This window comes from Brienomyrus brachyistius, chromosome 23, assembly GCF_023856365.1.
Source record: "Brienomyrus brachyistius isolate T26 chromosome 23, BBRACH_0.4, whole genome shotgun sequence".
NCBI classification, from domain to species: Eukaryota; Metazoa; Chordata; class Actinopteri; order Osteoglossiformes; family Mormyridae; genus Brienomyrus; species Brienomyrus brachyistius.
In genome coordinates, this window is record NC_064555.1 from 4,414,024 (window position 1) to 4,438,411 (window position 24,388).

Here is a 24,388-nt window from a genome sequence, read left to right on the forward strand (position 1 = left end):
GCTGGAGAAAGATGGATGTCAGGAGTGCCATCTGCTGAACTGTTTTGGTACAGTCGGTAGAAACTTGACGCACACCTTTTAAAAGTCCCCTAAAACTTAGCACATGTTTATTTTGCCGCTATTTGTTATTAATTGGTGTTAATTATCGACTGCTATTTTCATCATTCACACACACGGATCTCCTGGGACATCAGAGGGTATCTATAACCATCTCCCTCCCTCCTACAGTCCATTTGATGTGGAGGACCTGACCTTGTCCTCGGGCAACCTTAACAAAACCACCGCCCTACAGAGGCGTGTCTCTGTGTACAGCCAAGGCACACCTGAGACCCCCACCTTCCAGGACTCCGCCTTCTTTGTGAGTTCTCCCCCCCCCCCCGAGCCGTAAACACTGCTGCCCCCACATGGCGCAGTGAGGAACATCGCAGATCGCTGAGCGTTGCCCTGCATCTGTCTGTCCATGTCTGTGTGTATCTGTGCTGCATGCTCACCTCTGGCCATGCTGCTGCACTAACAACCCCCCCCCCCCCCTGAAGGACCGCCAGCGTCTCTCCGTCCTGCACGTGCTGCGTAACACCCTGGTAGAAAAGCTGAGCTATAGTCGCTCACTGGGTCACCTGGCCTCCCTGCAGCGGTACCCAAAATCCAGCCTGGACGATTACGTGAGTGTGCCAGTGTGCCCCATGTTAACCCCCTCCCATGTGCCCAGCCTCTCTGTAGTCTGAAGGAGGACTGCAGAGCTCTGTGAATGTCTGCCTTCTGCTGTGTTAGGCTCGCGGCCTGAACGCTTGCGCCGTCTGCTGTGTCGGGGTTATACGAGTTCTCAGCTGCCCTTCTCTCGTTTTGCTCTTTCCCGCCACAGGTCGCTCTGCGTGACGACGTGTTTGAAAACGGCAGTTGTGACATGCAGTCCAAGCGTCTGTCCTTCGGCTTGTCTGACACTCCGGAGGCTGGACCCTCCCCTGCCCAATACAACCCAGAGATCACAGTCACGCCCCCACCTCCAGACACAGAGTCTTTGTGTCAGGAGGAGGAGGAGGAGGAGGAGGAGCCACAGGAGGCGGAGCCTGCGGCCTGCGAGAGGGAGTTGGAGCCCGAGTGGGTGGGGTCCGGCGGCTCTCCGTGTTTGGATGCCGGGGAGATGTTCCTGGATCCCGGTGTGTCTGACGCTCTGCTGCGAGACGAAGGCTCTGAGCTCAAGCCTGTGGAGCTGGACACGGATGAGGGCAGCCTGACCAAGCAGCTGGTGAAGCGGCTGACGTCGGCTGACATGCTGCCTGAAGCACCGCCTGGCTGGGGGCCGGTGGAGGCTCCGGCGCCGACCCCCGGGAACAGCAGCCTGGAAGAGGCCATCCAGGTCCTGCTGCTGAGGCTGGAGGGCTTGGAGGAGCGCGGTCGGGAGCTGCAGGAGCTGGAGCAGGAGGTCATGCGTCTGGAGGACCTGCTGAAGGTAAGATGCCTCTTCTCCATGGTGCGCCATGGCATTACATTCTCATCAGACTCATGACCTCCTGAGATGTTTGCATAAAAACGTTTAGGTAACGCAAGTCACTGAGTGTTTGTCCTCACATACCCCGTGTCTCTCACTGAGATTTGTGGCGCTTGATGTGAAATTCTTCAATGCTGGTGACTGTGACCTGGCGTTTGGGCGCCCCCTGGTGGCCGGGGCCATATTTGAAGCTGCTCCTTCTCTGTTCTTAGTGCCGAGCCCCTGCCCAGCACAGCAGGTGCTCCAGTCTCAGTCTGACTGTTGAGAGTGCTCTCGAGAGCTTTGATTTCCTCAACACCTCAGACTTTGATGACGACGACACGGGAGACGACGGCCTCCCCCGTTCGGTGTTTTTTGACACAGAACCAGAGAGGACGGGGTGAGTCAGGGGTGTCGGACGAGCCACGTACCCCGTCTCCCTCCGCTGTCTGCTAGAACTGGCCCCCTGGCTTCCCCTGTCCTGCCCTGATTTTTCGTGGCATGTCCTGCTCTGCGTGTGATTAACTCCAGCCCCCCTCTCTCCCCTGTCTGGTCTCCAGGCCTGTGGTTCTGTGCTGTGGAGTCGGGTCATTTATGGCCCAGATCTCTGTTTCCTTTGGGGGGGGGGTAGTTGTTACAGTACCTGTGGTGAGCTGCTCTCTCTTTCTCCCTCACTTTCTCCTTCTCGTTCTCTTCCCTCGCTCTTGTAGCTCTTGGGAGGAGTTCCCCCCCCCCTCTGCCGTCTTGTGTCTTGTGAATTTGGCTTTATTCGAATGGCACCCCCCCTTGTGGTCATTTGTTTTTGCCTTCGTGTCGTGAAGCGTGCGCTGGTCATGTAATAACCGCGATTGACTTTGTGCTGAACTGCCAGGCCGGTCCAACACCCAGAGGCCAGGGGCCACCTGAGCGAGGCCCTGACTGAGGACACCGGTGTGGGGAACAGTGTAGCCGGCAGCCCGCTCCCCCTCACCACGGGCAACGAGAGCCTGGATGCAGCGGTCATCACGCACCTGCAGTACTGTGCCCATCTCGTCCAGGTGCTCTGACCACTTCATCACTTTAAAATATTTTAGTGTAATGAGCTGGAGTCTATTTTTGACAGCTTTTGTAACTGTAATATGTAATATGTAAATTCCTGAAAATTTTTAAGTGATGCTACATGTGATTACAGCTCCTGTCCACTGGGGGGAGCCCGTCACAGCATGCTTCCCAGCTGTGCAAGCTGGCTAGTCAGAGGCAACTGCTGGAGATGCTGGGAGAGATCAGCTCAGACCACATGGGCAATGTCAGCTCCGTCGCTGACGGTGGGTGTCAGAGAGCCCAGCTTTGCGGTTTCTGCTGCCCTGGACCCTGTGCTAATTGTGCTCCCGTCCTCCCAGTGCTGCCCGGTTTGGCGGAGAAGCCTGCACTGCTGGCCTTGTGGTGTGACTTCAGCGGCTCTGCTGGCCTGTTCCACGCCTCACTGGACAGCGTTCTCAAGCACATGCACCTCTGTTTTGGCCCAGCCCTGCAGGAGAAGCACCAGAATGCGACAGACACGGGTACGATAATCAGTTACTGGTACCGGTCCAGGCACCTTCGCACCAAAGTTCAGTAAACTGGTTCCTAGTTTCAAGTTCTGCGGTCATCTAGACAGGGAACTTTTTTAGTTCCTGGCCACTTTTAATGTGTCTCTTTCCCACTGCACTACAAGGAACTGTAATCTTTATGCTAAATAAGCATAGGTGAAGCAAAATTTCATAGGTCATCAGCAGTAAAATATTGAAAATACTGGGTAAGTCGTTTTCCGCAGTAGAATACTCAGTGGCGGACACTTGCACATTTCTGACCCCCAGTGATCCGGCTGGTAGTGAGTGAGATGGTGGACAGGAACCCCTTACCGGCGGCCCTGGCCCAGGACATCCTCACCGTCTTCCAGTTCCAGAGTTACGCCTCGGCTCACGCTCTGGAAGACATGGGGGAGGAGCTGCAGCAACTGGCCAGAGAGGGTAAGACCGGAAAGGGAGAGGATGGGGTAAGATGTGCAGGGTATAATAAAGTATTTCACTGCGCGGTAGAACATCGTATGATTGTGTATGTGGCATAAAATTTGACTACGTGATATGATGAGCTTTACCCTCTCGCACTTCACACTTCACAGACAGTTTTATTTACAGTTAATGTTTTATTACAATAATTTCCTCACACGTCTGAGATCAGGGTTTGAGTCTCCGCCATGGTTCCATTGTGGGCATTTCTCTGGGTATTCTGGTTTCCCTTCAAAAACATGCTGAGGTGAATCAAAGTTGCCAGATTGCGTGTGTGTGTGTGTGTGTGTGTGTGTGTGTTCTGCTATGGGTTGATGCCCTATCCTGGGTCCTGCCTTACTCCTGTAGCTTCCGGGATGGGCTCCAAACCCGTGCAGCCCCTATATAGAACAAGCAGGGTACAGAAGAGACGTATAGATATCTTGATACTTGTACGGAGTTTTGTCACATATTAACGTTGCTTAAAAATAGGAGGAAGAATGGGGAGAAATTTTATCATGCGTAACTTTTTTATTGAGGTTCTAGTCTGTAGGGGGAAGGACTTCCAAAGCATTTAAAAACATTTCTCTATACAAACTTGAACTACTACCTGCTTTATCTCTTAGTTTCTTAGATTATGATGATTGATTGATTTATTATTATTAATACCTGTTAACCTGCTTATTGACGCCGGCATCCTCTGTTCAGTGGCCCTTGTGGACGTCTTGCGCTCTGGGGACCCCGAGCAGGTCTGCAGGGAGCTGGAGGACATCCCGGCCAGCAGGCTTTGGCCTCAGATGGAGACACTGCAGGCTCTGGCCTCCCTGCTACTGGCCGACACCCCCGACCTCCAAAGGGCCGCAGCCGCTTTCCTGACCTCTGCTGCCAGCCAGTCAGATTTCAGGTCAAAGGTCAGCTGTGTTCTGCAGTTCCGACATCGCCGCGGCGCTTCAATAGAGTTCAATCTGAGTCTCTATCAGCATGCTTTATGGAGGTTCAATGAAAGATGTTTTCCGCTCATAAGTACATGGATATGACTGAGAACTGTGTGTGTGACAACAGGCAGTGGAGTGCTACACCCAGCAGCTGTCTGCGGCCGGCCTGCAGACGGTGAGAGAGGCCTGCGCTGCTCTCGGCTGTTTGCAGGTTGGTAGCACTGGGCAGTGGAGACCTGCCCCACCGGCAGATTAGCATGTTGATATTCAGTGGTTATGACCTAACTGCAGATAAATCAGTATTGATGTTTATAACAGCCAATAGATTACAAGTAAAAAGAAACTGAGAGACGGAAGATGGAGTCTTCAGCCTTGTTATGGGTGTTGTTACTTAGTTTGTCCACCGGAGGTCACACCACAACTGCCCTGTTGGCAAGACACATTTTTGGAACATGCATTTGAGTCTTATTTAACAAAACTTTTAATAAATATTTTGTTTCGCTTTCCTTCAAAATACTGTTTATGACAATGAAACGTTAGGGAAAATCTTTGTGTTTCCGAGAGAAAAAAAAAAGAATGTTTGTCAATTATTATTGGCTGTCCGGTGGTGACCCCTCAGGCTGTTTGACTGACGTCAGTCCCCTTCCCCTTCAGGCCTCGGAGAGCATTGAGAATCTGGCATCGCTGTGCGATTCGGCGGATGAAGAGCTGCGGCACGTCGCCATGGAGACGCTGCTCGCCCTCGGTGAGTGGGGCCTGTGCCGTGTGCGCGGTTCCAGCGAGCGACCGCCCCCCCCCCGGCTCCTGTTATTTGATCGGCTGTAGGGAGACGTGGGTGTGTCTTCTGCCGTTTCTGCGCAGGTGAGGAGGGGAAGATGGCGTACGAGCAGCTGGACAAGGTGCCCCGGGAGATGGTGCGTGTTGGCACTCGGCGCGGCAATGCCATCACCACCGCCTTCTGAGGGGGCCTGGAGCGTCACCGAGGCGAGACCGCGACTCCCCATCTGGGCTGAACCCACATGCATCATTCTGACCAATATTAAGCCATTTCTGTCTGCACATTTTTATTATTATTATTAGTAGTATGGTGGTTCTTTATTCTTATGACTCTTATTCTTATTGTAATAAGTATTAATTATTGTTTCAGTGGTGTTTTTGCACTCTAGGGGGCGTTGCAAACAGGGCACATTTCAGCCAGCTGTCAGGGACCTCGCTGACTGTCTCAGTACTTTTTCCTGTCGCACACGACGTCGGCTGCGAAGGTTTTTCCATGTTCACGTCTGTCACGCTGACCTGGGACCAGCAGTCCGCAGCCCAGCACTGTCAAATTCGCGGCGTTTGCTCTCTGGCTGCCGGTCCAGGTACAGTGCCGACGTGGGGAGATAGGGGCCGTGTGGATAGCGGGCCTCTTCTGGCAGTGGCTACTTGTCACTGCATTTAATCCAGGAGATTTGTGACAGACCTTGAATTCCGTCACATATTTCGAAAGGGTTTGCACTTTGGGTTGTAAAAACGGGCAGATTTTGGGAGTGGTTTGCTTTTGTGCCTACTGTATATTACCGCATTAAATGGAGGATTAACAGCTTTTCCTTTATATATTTTTATCTCTGCCTCAAAAGTTGGATTATCTTTTAACTTTTTTGTTGTAGATTGAATTGTAAATGAGCCGTGTATTTATATTCATGTTCTTGATCAGTATCTGTGTCGGTTATAATTAATGAGAGCAGAGGCTTTTATTTTTTTTATGGGGAATATTACTTGTTGTGTTACTGGGACTGCACTGGGTGGCCATGGTCGTATGACCACAAGCCCCTCCCTCTTTAGAGGTCTTAAGCTGGTTGTGACTGAACTGTATAAAATGTCTGCTCAGCTTGTTACACCTGATTCACCAGCATCACCTCATCACTGTTAAGTTTTTATTAAAGTAAAATGCGTTTAGTTACTTTGGCATCTAGAAATACTGACATACATCGGCAGATTGATCTACTTTTCCCCCATAATTGGGAGAGACCAACTTGTGAAATCCCTGTAATTCAAGTAATATTTCTGATCCAGTACAAACATATTTATATTAACCAGACTTAATGTGAACTGGGTTCAGCAGATCTGTTGTGATCTCGATATGTCAGTATTCTAAACATTGTCACTTGTATGGAAATGTGAACATTAAAAATTTGAGTTCCTCATATATTTGCCCATCCAACTTTTTGCTTGACTAAGCACCTGTTATTAATCCTTTTTTTAACTGTGAATTATATGGTTTTCATAACAAATTAGTATTTGTTTGCTTCCTCTGATGGTTTCCATTATTGCACTGAGATCACATGACCTATGTTGTAAACTATTTTATTTAAATCCAAGTCGCTCTGTGGCTCAGCGGGTTAAGACAGTATGCATGCCTCAGATCCTGTGGTCACCAGAATGGTTTTAACATTGAGCGCTTGAGGCCTTTAGCCTCACTGGCTCCAAGTTGTGCTTAATCCTTTGTATATTTTCCCCAAATTAACTTACGGGCAAAGAGCCGACTTGGACTTAAGTATGGTGACTTATTTCTGATCATGTCTATTACAGTACTGATCGCTTTTTGTTTTCAGTTTAAAACCCTTCCTGTTTATTGAAAGTGGCAATAAAGTTTATTTTTGCATAATGGCAGCTAAGAAGTTGGTTTGACTGCAGTTTTTTTTGCGTGGTGCCGTCATGCGTTTCCGCAGGCAGCACCGTGAACTTCCACGCTCCATGGAGCAATTTGAAAGCCAGACGAAGGCAGCCTACAGCTGCCCTGCGAGGAAGACCTGCCAGTCTCCATTGTTAACGCCGTCCTACACAATCCGCACCACTAATCCGAAGCGACTAAGGCATTGGGCCTTTAACTGGCCATCTACAGCCCAAGTTACAGGAAGCTAATGTGAAACACAATTGACGTTTACCAAAATAGTGCAGAAAGGCCTGACATTCCAACTGTACAGGAGCTGTTTTCTACAAATTCATTGTTTGCCACAGAACCCCTTAGTTCCCACTACTTGCTACATGGGAATCACCTTAGACCCAGACTTCCTCTACTGTTGCAGGAGGAATGTCATACTGCCGTCAGCTTCTTCCCCCACAAACCACCTTCTCATACGCTCGTATGCTAGTTTGTGCGCTTTATGGGGACAGGCTACAGTCTGCAGCGTTAGTATACTACACTTACCTCACCAACCTGTACCAGGCCACATCCATAGATGTGAAGAACTCCTGAAACCCAACTATGCATCCCATTTATTAAATGTTCACATCCTTTCGCCGCACTAACTTGTCCCACCTTCTCCCCTGAAACAGTAGCATTAGGAAATAATGCTAGGAAATTAAAAGCATGACACGGCAGAGAAGCAAGACCAATGCAGGCACTCTGACAGCAACTCCATATTAAACACCCACTTATTGGTAAAAGCAGCCCCATCACACAAGTTCTCCCAAAAAATAGATTTGCAAGCTGCTGCCTAATTGTGTAAAAAGTACTTTTATTTTACAGTATATACAGAATGCGCATTAACAGAAAAGCTGAGTCCATGACAAAGTAACATGGCAGCACTGGTCAGTAAACAAAAATGTCTGGCAAATCAAGGCTAGTGTCAAGTGACTTAAAAAGGGGGCCTTAATTAAACCCACTTGCAAAAAAGTTGTAATAAGTTACATTTCACACAACAGGTCCACTGAGACAGCAAAAATGGCCATTATCACAGGTCTTCAGTTCCACAGACAACCATAATCACTTTTCTTCAGGGTCTTCCTCACTACAGACACTTGACTCATCTTCACTCTCTGCAGCATCTTCATCCTCTCCATCAAAAGCAAGCTCTTGTAGATCATCTAGGCTCTGTGGGCTCTTTCCAGTTAACCTCTTAAAAATAAATGATCATGCATGAGTCTGTGCGAGAGAGAGAGAGAACAGGATAAAGCATTTGAGCGCCGAGCTCCTCACCTCGATCATGTCGGCCATGTGCTGGACGTGCTGCACCAGCTCCTGCAGCTCCTCGTTCTCACTCCTCAGCCTGGAGATCAGTTCTTCTTTGGCTTCTATGTCTTTATGTAGCTGCATGAGGGAAAAAAAACTCATTAAACCAAATCCAGCCCCTTTCACAACAGAATGAGCACATTTACAGACCATGGTGCCAGAGTGACAGTCTGAACAAGCTCCATACCAACAGGGATAATGCGGCAGATTCTCGTCGAACCAAAGCCCAGCGACTGAGAACATACCCTTTCATTCTCCTGAAGGACGTTGTACAGAGCTTTACGCCTCTCCTCCGCAACCTCCTTCCAGTAGGTAGACGGAGGGGTCTCTGAAATAAAACCGTTATTTGTTCATAATCACACCACCACCCAAGCGAACTAGAAACCCCAGAACCCAAATACCACATGCACAGAACGCACCTTTGACCATCAGCTCATAGGCGCCCTTTGCCTCCCCCTCGGCCACAGCATCGTTTTCAGCGTTTTGGTCTTTCACTGCCACTTCAGCTTTGACCCGCTTTGACCCCTTCACCTGTCCAGCTCCCCACAGCTTCCTTTTCGGAGGGACTTTTCCTGGCTGAACACGGAGATTAAAAGTAAAAAAAAAAAAGGTACAAACCAAACATCCAGCTTCCCATTAGTCCTTTTAACCCCCCCCCCAATTTACCTCTCGCCCTCTTCCCTGGTTCTCATTTATCACAGATGGCTGGAGGACTTGCAGTGTTCTCCTGACTGAAGTAGCACCTTGAATGGTTCTTGAAAGAGTTTTCTGTGTGGGGAGGGGGAAGAGCAGATGTACACATTCCCAACATGCATTCAGATTGCTCATACCGGGTAGTTTCCATGAAAACCCTCAACTGAAGTAATTTAATACACCAGACGGAGGAACCTAATCACTTTCCTGACTTCTATAGACAACCCACATTTAGCCAGGATTAGCCCCATTCTTCCACCTGAGCAATCTGGTTACTCTGTCATGGGATAGCAAATGAGTAAACGGGCTGACCAGCCCTTCATGTCTGACTGCATTGCTAATGTGGGAAATTCAACTCTATGGGCAGCATTTGGTTCCCACGGGCACCAGGTAGCTTCCACCGGTTATCGTCTTACTGAAACAAACATTCTTGAACAAATAACCGTGGGAACTGGCTCTGAAGTGATCAAAAGGTCCAGGCCAAGCAGAGAGCTGGTTAATGTTTTTTCCTCATGCATGCAACACAGAAGTACAGTAATCAAGTTAGATACAGAAACCTTGTCTATTATTGTTTGCCAATAATCTGACAAACATCTGCAAAAAAAATACTGCCACAATCCACCCCCCCAGGGTTTTAAGTACCACAGATTACAGAAGCAGAACATAAAGGAGCAGCATTTTAATTGGGCATTTTCACAGAGTATGGATACGGATGTCAGTTCTTCTGGTGAATTTTAGCAGTTCGGTTCCTAAACGCAGAAAACACTATGAACACACACAGGTGAGAGTAGATTATGGTTAATGGCCTTGCTCAAGGGCCTCAAATATTGTCTGGCTGGCCGGCCATGGGATTTGAAACAGAGCCCAACCATGGACACAGAGACCCAAACCAGAAAGCCACACCTCCTCACTTCACTGAGCAACTGAAGATCAAAAAACGGATCAAACAAAAGCACTTAAAGCATTAACTAGTAAAAATGAAGCAAAAAACACCAGTTTTCCACTAGTTACTGCTCTGCTCGTCCACCTAGACTGACATGTTCGACACCACGGGATGCCTGCCACTTTAGTCTGATATTAGAAATTTAATCTGATTTAATCATACGCTATCAGGGTAACCATTTACCCTGGCTGTGGACAGTACTGTGCCTCTCTTTCTCTGTCACAAACACACGTCCAAGACGGCTCTCACCTTTGTGCTCTCCGAAGCCGCGTCGCCCGGCCTCTGTTTACTGATTGATATCATCCTCAGACGTTCACCTAGAAAAAAGGACGACGCATTTAGCGATCCAAGCCCCCACAACCACGGAGCACGACAGGCGAGTACGAGCAAAACCCCCGAACGCAAGTGGAGTCTCCGAAGCCTCCCGATGCCCAACAGCAGCCGTGTGAAAGCATCCGAATTGCAGAAAGGAGTCAGTCAAACCTCTACGACCAGGAGCCTATATGAGCTACAGCGTTCGCGGCGAAACCCACGATCAAAAGCAGGCAAACGCGAGTCGCAAACGGACCAAACGACAATATGAGAAGCTCACTAAAGCATCCGTAGTCTGCCACCAACCTGATGCGGAGATGAGGGGAAGTAGCGGTATTTAGCGGGAAGCAGGAAAGACTGCTTACAATAACTGGCAACTGCTCAAGGAAGAAAAATATCGTGTCCAAAACACCTACAGCCACCCTCCCGCCCGCGCCATACCTTAAATACCGCGCGGTCACGTGTCTCCGGGAAGTGACGTCCCGGAAGTGTCGTGTGTTGGCCGTCTCATTTGTGCCGTCGGCAACATAGTTTTTCCCTCGTAGTATTTAGAGCACTAACCACTGCAACCCCCAACTTTACAAACATATACGAGGGATTAAAAAAAGACAACGCCCATACAACATGACAAAAATAAGAAAATTAGAGGAAAAAAAACACATCAAGTCTAATGAATTTCTCCAATTCTAAAAATCTGTTTGACGTTTTTGATATTACTTTGTAAAAAAGTCACCTCAAAACAAAGTAAAATCTGGCTTAGAGGTTGTCACTCATTGTGAATGTGACACTTGCCCAAAAGACAAAGTAACTTGCATTGTCACTAGTGTCACAACACACAAACAAGACCATTACCTCAGTTATATTATTTTACCAAAAAGGCAAAAAATTGTAAAAAAAAAACTTCATCCAGAATGGTCATGTCAAGGAGCATTTTAAAAAGATAGGAGGTTCATTACCCAGAAAGAGTATAACGTAAAAAAAGAAACTTTTATAAACTGACACAAAGGCTAAAATTAATATTGCTGCACTTACCAATTCCCTTATTTACAGGGAAGCCAAGACTGTAGGAGAACAAACAGCTGAGATGTGAAGCCTCTAGAATATGTTACTGGATACTCAGAACTTACTCAAGAGATGCTGAAAAGTTCATTTAATTTTTCCATATTTTCTGCCAGGATATTTTTGTCTTTTGTCGCTCTGTACGCTCTCTCTACACTCACACAAAAATTTAGAAAAAAGAAAAACAACTTACTTATATTTTACTGACTTTGTGTTCTGATAACTAACCCAAAATGGCTTCAGAGAAAATGGGTCAATTTTAGTACATTTGTTGAAGAAAACGGTGTCGCTATTTAACCACTTTTTTGTAGTTAGATTAGCCGTTTACTTTCCCATGGTAAGCATTCAGTTATTACATTTGTTTAGCCCTGAGAAACATAACATAGAAACATATTTCATGTATTATAGGCAGACTTGATAAAATATAGCCAACCCTTGTCATTCCTCCCACTGATATAATAAAAATTACATAAAAATAGCATACACATTTAAAATAAGTAAACTGGCTTTACTAGGAAAAAAAACTCAATAGATAAGGGATAGTACCATAACGGGACGTGTAATTTAAAAATATGCCAGTACAAACTTTGTAAAATATTTGCAACCAATAGAATTTATTTGGACACGTGTTACAGTTTATGCAAATAATGCTCAAATATTAAGCCCAGATTTAACCACCCAAGTACTTAGTGTGTCTTCCTTGTGCAATCAGTTTTCCAGTCGCCTTGCTGGTAAGATCAACAGTGGCAAATCCCAGTGTCCGACCTTGCTTCAATATCTGGGCAGTAATGAACACATCATCTCCTACCTTGGCTGCGTTCATGTACCTGAAAGACAACCAAAACTAATAACTAATTTTTTAACACCTACATTAGAGGCTATTTTGAGGGTAACGTGGTTCAATTTTTTTACTCAGGTCAGTCCCACTGTTTTTTGTAATCTACTAATCAGTATTTCAGGTTAATCTAAAAAAAAAAAAAAGCACCAGTTTTAGTGCCTGAATATCTACTTGCTGCGTCATACCGAATATATTCCACTAGGTCTTGTAAGCAGAAATTCAAGTTAAGACCATTTCTAAGCAAACATCTGTTAATGGCTGGTGCAGAATGCACTTACGTGATGTTCATGTCAACGCTGACACCAGGAAGGCCTCGCTCAGTGTACATGAATGCGGTTGTGGAAATTACATCTACCAAAGTGGCTGTCAGCCCACCGTGTAGCGTGCCCAAACGATTCGCATGTTCTTCCTCCACCTTCATCTCACAAACCACTTTACCTGGACTTGCTGATACGATGTTAACCTGCAAAGGAACACGATTGCTTTTTGTATTATTCAAACATGAATGTCCTTGAAAAAAGCGTCGGCTAACCAAACAGTGGTACCGCAATAACAGCAGTACAAGGTCCAAGCACGACATGTCAAGGTCAGTCGGTAAAATAAAGTAGATTGTAGGCGTTTCATTGTTGCAATCTGCAATCAGAACTATCAGTGGAATATTCAGTTCAATTCTTAAAGGCAGACGCAGAAGTTTATGCATATTGTGAATTTTCTGAAGAGTAATTTAATGAAAAACATACCTTACTTAAAACCCGATCAAAACCAGGGCTGTCCACCATGGAACGCATTAATTCTTTTAAATGTGTTAAAGACAACGACGCCATTGTAGTATATGAAATAACAAATTAGAGAACTATACTGAAAGTAAAACGTTAGTGGTTACTCCCGAAATCCCTAACCCTGTTCTTTTCCTCGAACTAATCAGAAGAGCCAGGCCGATATCGACCTGAAACTCCGCAGCAGTGTCCGACCCCCACAGCCGCCTCTTCACTCAATCCAGGTCTAATATACTGTTACGGTCTGCATACTTTAATTCTTTATCAAAATGCAAAGAAATGCATTTGTATTTTCCTCGCGTCTTAACCACAACCTAAAGAGAAGCAATACAGCGTTAGGAACTGAACTGCTAAAATCCACCGGAAGAACTAACAACCGGAAACGCGTTTCACGCGCGCGACGGTTCGCATTTCGGTCCCTGTCACAAAGTCACTAATTATAAGTAGTTCCGCATTTGCAGCGGTAGGTTTATAGCTGTACGGTTAGACGGTGTAAGTAAAGTAAAACAGCGGTATGTGTTGCATTTTATTGTTTCCTAAAATACGTTATGCATAATGGTAATTTTTACTTTTAGCGCCTGCTAAATAACATTTCTATAGGCTGACAGTTTTGCAGAACGACCGCAGCGGTGAATCTTTAGTCCCAACAAAATAAAGATGGATGGTAAAGATACAATAGAGAAACAACCTGATGCAAGCTTGGAGGAATGCAGAGTACGACTCTGTGAGAAGTTTGCATCTATCACTAGTTCGGACGACGCTGTGGCTCAGTGCTACCTTGCTGAAAATGACTGGGATATGGAAGTAGGTTCAAATGTGTGCGGAATTTCAGACAGAAAAGTAAAATTACTGAACTAATGACATGTTTGTGACTAATGACACAGCTGTGTCTTTGAGCTGGTTTCTGTATCGCGAAGAATCGATTTCTGACCATCATGTCCTTCCACAGAGAGCCTTAAACTCCTTTTTCGAGGAAGACATGAAAGCCGTCTTCGATGCAGTTCAAGATGCAGAACCCATGAAGGAGCCTCCGCAGACGTCGAAAAACGAGGCAGGGGCCGTGGACTGGTAAGGATCCATCATTTCCTACCCATCCCCATCCCGTTTCCTAACGCTGTGAAGCATACATACTGTATGTGTTTGGTAATTATGAAATTGGTTGTGGTATATAATTTATTGATGTCATGTACACTCGTTAAGCTGCATAACCTGCACGACTTGGCCGAATCTGCTCTAAGTCTTGCTATTATAATATTTAGGCCTGAGAGATGTTCAAATAAAGGAATAAGTTAAATTTCAGCTTAGCGCATAGCGGTGATACATTATTGATCCACGTGGGGAAGATGTCGTTTAGGTTAGTACAATATGCTTCCCATCAGACACCCAGACACACATCCAGGTGAGAGTTAACTTGATGGTTACAGCGCAGGGTCAGCCAGCATGCAGTGGCCCTGGAGCTGAGGATTATGTTCCTTGCTTAAGGATCCAAAGGTATCATCAGTGTGCTGGTCCTAGGATTTGAACCAGCGACCTTCTGACCACGGGTAGTAATAATTATAAATACAATTAACATAGTGCCTTTCACAAATCCCAAGGACGCTATTATGATATTTAGGCTTGAGAGATGTTCAAAGAATTCTGTCTTGCTTATCCGCAGATTACCCACAATGACCCGCTGTTCTAATCTCTCTTCAGAGATGCTGAATAACTGTTTCATATGTTCATTGTTTGGTTCCCTTGTAGCATAGACTTAACAGGGGAGGATCCTTCATGTTCAGGAGCAGATTCTACAGATGGCAAGAGGCAGCAAGCGGAGCCAGACGATGACTGCAAGCTGTCTCTGCTCACCTGGAATGTGGATGGTTTGGATACCGGCAACCTGGCAGAACGTGCCCGTGGACTCTGCTCAGTCCTGGTTCTGTAAGTGGAAGGGGAGCTGTCAGAGAGAAAGGTGAAGCTGTAAGGGGCAGGGGACAAGTAAAGAGCTGTGAATAGTTTGATTAAAACACTTGTTTCCCTTTTGATTAGGTACACACCTGACGTAGTGTTTTTGCAAGAACTCATCCCGCCATACATGAAATATCTCAAAAAACGTGCTACATCATACACTATAATTGAAGGTACTTTTCATTTTGTATGAATTTTTAACTGCGGCGTTAGTACCTCAGCGGTGCCCTTAACAATGTCTTGTTCCCTATTAGGAAATGAAGACGGTTACTTCACTGGTATAATGTTGAAGAAGTCCCGAGTCCAACTCCTAAAAAGCGAGATTGTCAGTTACCCGGCGACCCAGATGTTGCGAAATCTTCTTGTAGCTCAGGTTTGTTCCTTCTCTGCTCCCTTTTTGATTTAGGCGCATGACCAGAACAGAAACAGCATTTAAAATCTGTGTGTCTGATTCAGGTCAGATTCTTGGACCGAGACATATGTCTGATGACATCACACCTGGAGAGCTGTAAAGAACAGGCCCAGGAACGAATGAATCAGCTGCGCGTAGTGCTGAGGCACATGAAGGAGACGCCGGACAACGTCTCTGTTGTATTTGGTGGAGACACCAACCTGAGGGACCCTGAAGTAAGATCCAAGTGTAAATTGTTTCAGCATAAATGTTAGCGCTGTTACGATTACTCAGTTAAACTTGATTACTTGATTATTAGTTGTGTGGAAGCACTTGAGTTTAAAAGTGAAGTGCAGTAGTTTGTCAGTATTACAAAGCAGACTTAATATTTAAAATATCACCACTGAAAGACTGCAATGCAAATACACCTTAAAAGGAGGAATTCGGGTTTGACGGATTCGCTCAATATGAGGTTAGCCATAGATGCGCTATTTAAACTCTAGAAGTAGCCTAGCCTGTTTACACGTTGACACAAAGTATTTTGCTTACGTTCTACGATAACTGTATGCTAAGATAATCGCTGCCAACAATGAAGGTTAGACCGTAATACTGATTTATTATGGGAGGTATAATCACGTGGAGGCACTAAGAATATTCATGAACAGATGCATTGTTTTTTTTTTAATCTGCCATTTTAATGTTTATCTTTTTACTTTCCTGTTAAAAGTAAGAATTAATGCTTTTTCTTCTAGCCCTAAAGAAAGTTGGCAACCTGTTCCTAATCTGATTGCCGATCTGCTGGAGATGTTCTGGACCATTAGCCAGCTTCTGATTTGTTTTGTTTCCATGCAGGTGCTCAAAGTGGGGGGGCTTCCGGCTGGCGTGTGCGACGTCTGGGAGCAGCTGGGCCGACAGGAGCACTGCCGCTATACCTGGGACACAAAGGGCAACAGCAACAAGGGCCTCCCTTATGTCAGCAGATGTCGCTTTGACCGTATCTACCTGCGACCGGCCGGGACGGGGTCCCGCTTGGCCCCAGACCACATGAACCTGGTTGGTCTGGAGAAGCTGGACTGTGGTCGTTATATTAGTGACCACTGGGGCATCTACTGTACCTTCACCTTGGCCTCCTGAGGAGTTACTCACCTGCTGTCAAGCTATTTAGTTTCCTGTAGTAATGGAAATGATTGCACTCAAGTGTAGCAATGAATGTTATTGTTAATGTGTAATGAACCTCAAGGGCCACTTCCCAGCTCCCTGTTTCATAGAATCTCTTCAGTCAGTATGATTCTTCTCCTTTGATTTGTGCAACAAGGAGTTTCAAACATCACATACTAAAGCACCCATTGTATGAAGTTTACACCGCAATTTGATCACAGTTCTTTTAACAGCTTGAAATTCATATATTTTATCTAGATAAAATCAGCTCCTTTCAAGGCTGACTTTTTTTGGGTGATATTTTGTCTGCCAACACAAGGTTACAAGTTTGTATAGCGAAAATAGGGATCAGATTAGGGAAATTTTATATGTATATAAATATATAATCTGTGTGTGTGTGATTTGTCACTCATCATATCCCAAAATGCACAATTATGCTGTTTTGATGATGGATGCAAAAAAAAGGCCTAGAATGCTAAACCCACACCAAAACTAAACTAAATACAAAACCACATTCGATTTAAGTTCTAAATTTTTTTATTCTATAGATTTTGCATCCCAGAGCAGAGTAACTTACACTTTGACATTTTATTTGATAACACTGAACAAGCCTTACAGCGATATTCATTTTACACACTGTAAACGTCTCTGTATGTCAAAATACAGCATATATGTAATGCACTTTGTCGGGCCACGTCTCACGTCCCAATGATGCCGGACCTGCGCCTGCCGTCACACGGGGTCTTGCCCAGCTTGTGATTCTCAGCACTGCTATGGACATATCAGTCTGCCAAAGACATCCTCACTTCCTTGAATCCCCACCATCTTAAGTTCATACCTCTTTAAACACTGCACAAGCATTTCCACGAGACTGACATGGCTTTTCGAGCCTGGTACATTTTAAAAGCGTGTCAGACTGAAGCCTGTGTTCAAACACCAATTTTTTTTTAATTTTTTTGCATCGGACCGGATCGGGCCGGGGTTGCTGAACAACCTTGCCCAAAACCCATAATGGGACCCGTTTGCAGCCCTGGGCCGGTCCATTATGTTATATGCAGCAGGAGGCACAAGGCAGGTTAGCATTCTAGCACAAGCTTGGGAATGTCAGATGCTTTGATATCCAGCTTAAGTGAATAAGATTCATTTGCTTTTCAAAAATTATTGCTCAGTTTCACACACGGGGCCTTAAGCTGCAAAACTGTCATCTGATCTGCTCTAAAATATAGCTAATGATAGCTTTAAACAAATTAACAGCTGGGATGTAGGTCAAACTTAAACATTTAATTAAAAAAAAAAAAAAATTACTTGGCATACATTGCACAACAATCAACTGTTAGTAAGAAAGTCAAGTGTTGACAACTATTATACATATGAACAGAGATTAAATAAAAATAACATAGAACAGGTTCTGTTCAGAAATTTCAATAGGACGCAAAAACAATGCCAGCACTGGTCAAACTTTTGACTAAAAGAAGCTTAATAGATTAATAAATGTAAGTGTTCCAGCGGCACTGGGGAGATCCCATGTCTGCCATGCCGTTTGAGCAGCTACAGCGGTGTTTACCAATCCGGCCCTCGGGGACCCCAATCCGGCCCTCGGGGACCCCAAGACGGTCCGTGCTTCTGCTTCCTGCCACACAGCCTACATCTCCGCTAGACTTTCTGGGGTTTCCTGACAACCGGGTTGGGAAACACTGTGCTACACGATACAAGCAGGATCTATGGATGCGAACTAGTGCCCTGTCACCATGTACCGTACAGACCCCCAGTTAAGGAGGGCATCGCATGACGCAGTGTCCACAGCACATCAAGTGAACGAACTAACTCTCTCTCTCTCTCTCTCTCACACACACACACACACACACACACACACACACACACACACACGGCACCTGTGTTTTCAAACCAGAAAACCGCTCCAGTCACCCCAGTGAGGGGGCCCTTCAGACAACAGTCATAAAGCAGCTTATATCATCAAAACTATTTAACGCGAGTCTCAAATACAATTTAACAATTCAGAAGCGAATAAAACTGCATGTGCGCTCATTGGGCAAGATGTTTATATAGAAGTGCGTACGCTACAGAACATTCTACAGCTTCCTGGCCTTTGCTCATGACGTCCATGACACCCGGTACCTCGCGGCACTGCGCAATCTGACCATTTGCCCCGTTTGAGCTCCGGGCTAAGATTCGCCATCTGTTGGCGTCGTGACGTGAAGGACGGACCAGGCAGAGAGCGACCTGCTGCATGAGGGTGGAGAGGGGGGTAGGCAAACTCCCCCAGCAGCAGACAGGGGGAGACCAGGGGGTACATACAGCCCCATTGCTCTCCTGGCTTTAAATTAGAGGAAAAACAGGAACTGAAATAGAATATTATCAAGGAAGAAAATAATGAAATGCACAGCCAGGTAACACTACATAAAATGCACTTCAAAGCCATCTTAGATGCTGGATCGGGCGTAAGCTGGCTCAGCCTCCCGATGTCCTTACGTCCAGCGGCTCAGACTAACTCTCCCCGTTACGCCGTAGTGCCCAGGGTAACGGGCCGGTATCCGGAAAAATCCCCGCAGGGCCCCCCCTTCTCCCAGAAGAGCAGAGGCGCGCGGCGGAAGGACAGCATCCGCCGGCCACAAGCCTCCATCAGCTGCATTTTCGCCCTTAGTGTTCGGCTCATACCGACGAATTTTAAAATGGTTTCCTTTATATATTACATGTACTTGTATCTGTGCTCAGCATGGGCTCACACCACGTTGACCCCGCCCCCGGTGACCCCGGTCCGCTTGCTGCAGTAGGTGACCCCGCCGTGGTTCAGCACCCCGCCATTCACGTACGACGTCTTCAGCTCCATCTGGCAGGCAGCGATGGCGGCGTTCAGCTCCACTTGGGCTCGGTGGACGACATAGAACATGAGGCCGATGCTGATGACGATCTGCGGGGGGCGTGACACACTTTTTAGGCCCGTTTCAGTGAGGGACATGCTTCAAATACTTCAGAGCACTGCTCTTACATCGAGAAACACACAAATATAATAATGTTTTCACTGTTACTAACTTTTAATATACTGATCCATTTATTTACTATATCTATGCATCATATACGTTTATTCCTTATTATCCCATAGAATCCTTAAATACAGAACACTGTGTACTGTGTTTCCACTGTGTTGACTATGTTGTTACTACCCTTGTTCCTTGTGTATTCTGTTCGGCAAATGTCTTTAACTGAGCTAATCTATAACAGTACGACAACTCGGGGGCCTGCCACCGGGCAGCCAGTGTGCCTAGCAGACCGAAGCAGACGCCATTGTTTCACCTGAATGTTCCGGATAACCAGCTCACAACTGACAGCAGAAAGGGCAGAGAATCCAGAGAGTTGGCACTCGGCCAGGTGAGAAGTGCAGGAATTTCCGCCACACCTTTGCTTCTAGGGCACCTGTAGCCTACAGCAATCGAACGAACAGCAGAGCCCGACCAGCCGGCCAACCCCCCCCCCCCTCACCTGCAAGCTGAACACGAAGTAGCCGCTGACACTCTGCTCCGCAATGACGTCCTCCATCGTCCGGAGCGTGGTCCCCAGGTACGAGTTCAAGAGCTGTGTAGGCAGCAGACCGACGGAGGAAGCCACCAGGTAATTTGGCAGCGACACATCTGTGATCTACATGGGGGGGGGGGGGGTGGTTGGCAAGACATGAGACTGCGCAGCACTGGCAGACAACACATCTGACTGTCGGCTCAATGGCTGGTTAAAATACCGAGTCAAAAACTCAACTCAACTGGATTAAAGGAACCAATCGGTAACATCTTTTTGTTGATGTTTATCTCATCTCAGATTCGTACATATTCCAACTGCATTTTACAATTTCATCTATTTGCTGCATTTTTCCTGAGTATTTTACTGTTTTCAATCATATTTAAATGCACCTGGGTGCCATGACAACTTTATTAATCCCTGGAGGGACAATCAGCTATCTATAGACAAGCATTTTGAAAGCAGGGTGACAGCTGCATAACTATGAAGACAATCATATTTCCCATACAGATCACCTTCTATAGCAAACCTTGAGCTAAGGAATTTAAATAGGCATGCAGCTCACAAAGATAACTGTCGCTGTTATTTTTTACAAAGGTTACAGGAAACAATGCGCAGGTACACAGAAACTGAACGGCTGACGCAACTGAGCCAGTAGTGCCTGTTCTGACTGACTGAGCCAAAGATTCAGGGAGCAGAGTGACGCTATTGAAAACGGCGGGACTTAATGCAAGTCGCAGGTAACATAAAGCCGGCTGACTCCGGCGTCATTACAGATGTCACCTTTGCAGTAACACGCGCCTCAGATTACCCTCATTAAAGCGACGTCATGCACTTCAGCACAAAGTACCCCAGAAAACTGCCACTCTCCCCGAAAGGTGACTGTTTAAGAAGTGACGGCCAGCACCCAGCACTGCATACGCTTTCAGAAAATGCCTGCAACTGTAGACGGCCTCAGATCGGGGTCTTTGTTCCAGGTGCCCAAACCCAGACAATGGTTCTGACTCACACTGAACAAGCTTCATCCTTTTATAAGTCAGATATATCAATGGAAAAATGGTACAAAACATACATCAAAGAAACAAACTAAAAGGGGCACATAGACAACACCCTTCTTTCAGTTGAACATCTTTAACATAAGAGCCATGTCGTTTTTGCAGATCACCAGTGCCTTCATCTGAAGGACTCTTGCGTAAGCTGCCGGAACAGCGAAATGCCCGCGACAGGCCAGGGTAACAGGACACGCTGTTACTTTGTCGCCACGCAGATCGCGGCATACTGTCGTCTACCCCAACTCAACTTATGCCGTCTCAAATTATCTCCGGTCAAGGGCGTAGGTCTCACTTCCTACTGAAGTAATGATGGCCGGAAAATATGGGGGGAATTTGGGGTGTGACCCCTGCCACTCCCGAAAAAGCAAAACCAGCCAAATCATATGTAAATACTTTTTTGCTGCCCCTGAACCCACTTAAATGGGTGGAGATCTCAAACCGCCCCCCACCCCCATGCTCAACCCAAAGTTATACCCTCCACGGTACATAATTATACCTACAAATCTAATACCTACAAGTGTGAAAATAGCCTAAACATAGAGAAGATACACATCATGTGACTGGTGGCGAGATTAATGGTTTTAAAGATCAAACAAAACTTGGGAAGCTTTACACACCCTGGATCTTTCACAGTTTCTGCCTCATTGACTTTTGTGAGCTGCAACAGCATCATTATAAATTCATAAACGCAGAATTAAACACCTTGTTACTTATGCCTGTTTATCATTCATAAATGAGTAGGATAACTGTGTGGTGACTGACACAAGCTCATCCTATGGGGGGTAACGACTCTGATGAATACAGGCTGCACTGAAACACAAAGAGCCGGAGTAGAGGAAGGTGTGTTTAGTGCAGGGTAGGGTGATCTCCCATCCCAGCCTGTATTACCGCCAGCAACTTACCGAAAATACCGCATTTTGAAGTCCAAACGGTATCGGGGTGAGTCGCGCTAAGGCCACAATTTTAAGTCCACTGCCCCCTTCCACCACCCGTATGACAGCACTCAGCTGCTCGCTGTTCCCTATCCGGGTCAGAACCCAGTCTGTTAATAAGCGCTTGCAGACTACATGAGCGATGAAAGTCCCGATGAGCACCCCGACCATGACAAGCCCCATGCCGAGCACAAAGCCGTACAGGTATCCGGCCGCCACGTTGAGGACGATGTAGCCCCAACCGCAGGGGAATGACACCAAGATCAGGCCCACTATGAAGAGCAGCGCACCCACGAGGCTGTCCAAGCTCTCCACCCACATGAGCAGGTCCTTCAGGTACTGGCGCACCAGGGCCACCGAGGAGAAGCACACGGCTGTCAGGATACAGACCAAGACAGCGCTCTTAAAGCAACAGGTGGAAACGCAGTAGGGGTGCCGGGCGTCCCCGAGGAAGGAGACGCCGCCGTCCGCGCCAACTTCGCCGTCCAGTTCGGCTTCCAGCTTGCCGCCGGCGACCCTCTCCTCAAATGCGCTGCATATCAGGATGTCCATCTTCTCGCAGTCGGCTGAGTCCTGGGCGGACCTCTGCAGCCAGCTCCTCAGATGCAGCTGCCCTTTGCCCGCCACATGTTTCAAGACCTTGCCTATGAGCTGCAGGCCCGCAGATCCTGGGTTCCACATGTTTCCCCGTCGGCCGCACGTCGGGCGCAGAGGTGCTGGCTCTGCGCTAAATCGTCCGTCACTGATGCTGCTTAAGCAGGATACAAACTTTCCGAGCAGTGCCAGCTACATCCCCGCTGCAGAGCGGCTCCATACGAGCCTTTCGGCCGCTAAGCTTGTCTTACTGACCCAGACGAGCGGACGCGGTTCGGTAAAGGCAGCCAATAGCTCCCCCTCAAAAAAAGTGCCGTCTTTATCTGGCGTACACCGGTCCCGAACCCGGCCGCTCCGGGGACGCGCCGTTTACCGCTCGCTGCTGCTGCGGGGTGACAAACGCCATATTCCCCTGGGGAAGCGGCTACGCGGCACTCACCCCCGGGCGCCCTAGATCACTTGGTCGTTGGGCCGGCTACACGGTTCTGACCCTCTGGGCGACCCCGATCGCTTAGTCAGTGGGCCGACTAACCCGCTCACCACAGCCCCGCTGGCAGTCCGGACAGAGTCCAACTTTTACGAGTCGCCCGTCGAACTGCAGTCCGTGTGAAAACGGCAGTGCCCCGTACGTTTCCTTCGGACTCCCGCGCACATCATCACACTGGAGTTTTCCCGGCTGGGCGGGCTGCAGCTGCTCCTCCCCGTCGTACAAGCCGCTTCTTCGCCGACTAAAGCCGTCACCACCTCCAGCCGCTTCCACAAACACTGGAGACGTAGCTCACAGCGCTGTTTGTTTTCCCACAATCACCCTCGCCCGACCACGTGACACCGGCTATCGCGACACGGACAGCGACGTAGTCTGGAGCGCGGTTACGTAATCCGCATCCCCGGCGTGTTGTTTGTTTCCTTCTTGTCTCAGGTTGCCTGTCGTCAGGGTCCTTTTATGTCACGTGATCGTTTTGTATCTTCATGGTGATCCGGCACCAGGGTCGCTCTCGTATTACCATTGTAGTTGGCTTTATTGTCTTGATAAGAAAACACGTGAGTGATGTATATGCTTTAGTTAGTTAATGACTCACGCAATGGTGATAGTTCGGCGCTTTAGAAACACTGTCTGCTATTTCCGAAAAGGCTGTTCCGAGCCGTCTTCGGTTACTCAACTTACTGATTTCAGGTTTCAAAGTTCTATGTATTACATTCACAGCTGTACAATGTGCAGTGAGATACACGGTTACCCAGCCCCACGCTGAAATGAGGACAGTTTGAGCGACAAGATATAATGTACTGACAAACATTAATTAATAATCGCAAATGGTGTGCAAAGTTGGCTGTAACTGGAGGTAGTGCAAGAGTCCAGGAATACATATTTCTATATGATTTGCTGTACTGAGGTTTTTATTTTATATGAGACGCTTCCTTTTCCGTGTCCTCGTTAAATTATATCTACAAAGATTCCATATACATAGAAAACGAATGAAAGAAAACTACAGTTTCTAATGTTTCGAATAACTTTTGGGAAAATAAAATGTCAAACTGCTAAATTGTCTTTCAATGTAATGGTCTGCACTTTGATTTTGCCATTACCTCTTTAAATAAACATATAAAATACAAAAAAAGAAAGTATTGAGACACCTGGCCATTACACCTACAGGAACTTTTATGACATTCCATTCCAAATCCATAAGCATCAACATGGTGATATAACAGCTGCCACTCTTCTGGGAAGGATTTTTCACAAGATTTGGGAGTGAGTCTGTAGGAA

At 46.8% G+C, this 24,388-nt stretch overlaps 5 protein-coding genes across 12 annotated transcripts in view; 2 read left to right on the top strand and 3 right to left on the bottom strand.

The window, feature by feature from the left end:
- ripor2 (RHO family interacting cell polarization regulator 2) overlaps positions 1-7,069 on the top strand; it is a 33,276-nt gene extending 26,207 nt beyond the window's left edge. For 3 of the 4 annotated variants that reach the window (XM_048994506.1, XM_048994508.1, XM_048994507.1), the window contains 12 exons: positions 229-358; positions 537-662; positions 863-1,450; positions 1,702-1,868; positions 2,340-2,505; positions 2,640-2,772; positions 2,848-3,009; positions 3,304-3,456; positions 4,183-4,385; positions 4,537-4,620; positions 5,064-5,154; positions 5,271-7,069. In XM_048994506.1, coding sequence (XP_048850463.1) covers positions 229-358; positions 537-662; positions 863-1,450; positions 1,702-1,868; positions 2,340-2,505; positions 2,640-2,772; positions 2,848-3,009; positions 3,304-3,456; positions 4,183-4,385; positions 4,537-4,620; positions 5,064-5,154; positions 5,271-5,371 — 2,104 coding nt within the window. In that variant the 3' untranslated portion in view covers positions 5,372-7,069. The remainder of the gene's footprint in view (positions 1-228; positions 359-536; positions 663-862; positions 1,451-1,701; positions 1,869-2,339; positions 2,506-2,639; positions 2,773-2,847; positions 3,010-3,303; positions 3,457-4,182; positions 4,386-4,536; positions 4,621-5,063; positions 5,155-5,270) is intronic. The other variant, XM_048994509.1, reaches the window with a different exon arrangement.
- Positions 7,070-7,892: 823 nt separating this feature from the next.
- On the bottom strand, positions 7,893-11,851 carry gmnn (geminin DNA replication inhibitor). Of its 5 annotated transcripts, none has more exons than XM_048994516.1 (7): positions 10,793-11,851; positions 10,289-10,356; positions 9,070-9,171; positions 8,823-8,979; positions 8,649-8,731; positions 8,371-8,481; positions 7,893-8,289 (listed from the first exon to the last, which is right to left on the bottom strand). In XM_048994516.1, exons 2-7 carry the CDS (start codon positions 10,340-10,342, stop codon positions 8,158-8,160), a joined length of 639 nt encoding a protein of 212 aa, XP_048850473.1. In that variant the 5' UTR covers positions 10,343-10,356; positions 10,793-11,851; the 3' UTR covers positions 7,893-8,157. The 5 variants fall into 5 exon arrangements, with proteins under 5 accessions (XP_048850473.1, XP_048850471.1, XP_048850472.1 ...); XM_048994514.1 differs by lacking the exon at positions 10,793-11,851 and adding an exon at positions 10,658-10,792; XM_048994515.1 differs by lacking the exon at positions 10,793-11,851 and adding an exon at positions 10,632-10,774.
- A 145-nt stretch (positions 11,852-11,996) lies between these two features.
- Positions 11,997-13,387, bottom strand: acot13 (acyl-CoA thioesterase 13). The gene is made up of 3 exons (XM_048994519.1): positions 12,989-13,387; positions 12,527-12,711; positions 11,997-12,237 (listed from the first exon to the last, which is right to left on the bottom strand). Exons 1-3 carry the CDS (start codon positions 13,070-13,072, stop codon positions 12,081-12,083), a joined length of 426 nt encoding a protein of 141 aa, XP_048850476.1. The 5' UTR covers positions 13,073-13,387; the 3' UTR covers positions 11,997-12,080.
- Positions 13,388-13,435: 48 nt separating this feature from the next.
- Positions 13,436-16,804, top strand: tdp2b (tyrosyl-DNA phosphodiesterase 2b). The gene is made up of 7 exons (XM_048994512.1): positions 13,436-13,828; positions 13,974-14,092; positions 14,768-14,944; positions 15,053-15,144; positions 15,226-15,344; positions 15,428-15,598; positions 16,215-16,804. Exons 1-7 carry the CDS (start codon positions 13,682-13,684, stop codon positions 16,494-16,496), a joined length of 1,107 nt encoding a protein of 368 aa, XP_048850469.1. The 5' UTR covers positions 13,436-13,681; the 3' UTR covers positions 16,497-16,804.
- Positions 16,805-17,039: 235 nt separating this feature from the next.
- tmem64 (transmembrane protein 64) lies at positions 17,040-24,033 on the bottom strand. The gene is made up of 3 exons (XM_048994513.1): positions 22,003-24,033; positions 20,019-20,174; positions 17,040-19,449 (listed from the first exon to the last, which is right to left on the bottom strand). Exons 1-3 carry the CDS (start codon positions 22,711-22,713, stop codon positions 19,261-19,263), a joined length of 1,056 nt encoding a protein of 351 aa, XP_048850470.1. The 5' UTR covers positions 22,714-24,033; the 3' UTR covers positions 17,040-19,260.
- Positions 24,034-24,388: the final 355 nt, after the last annotated feature.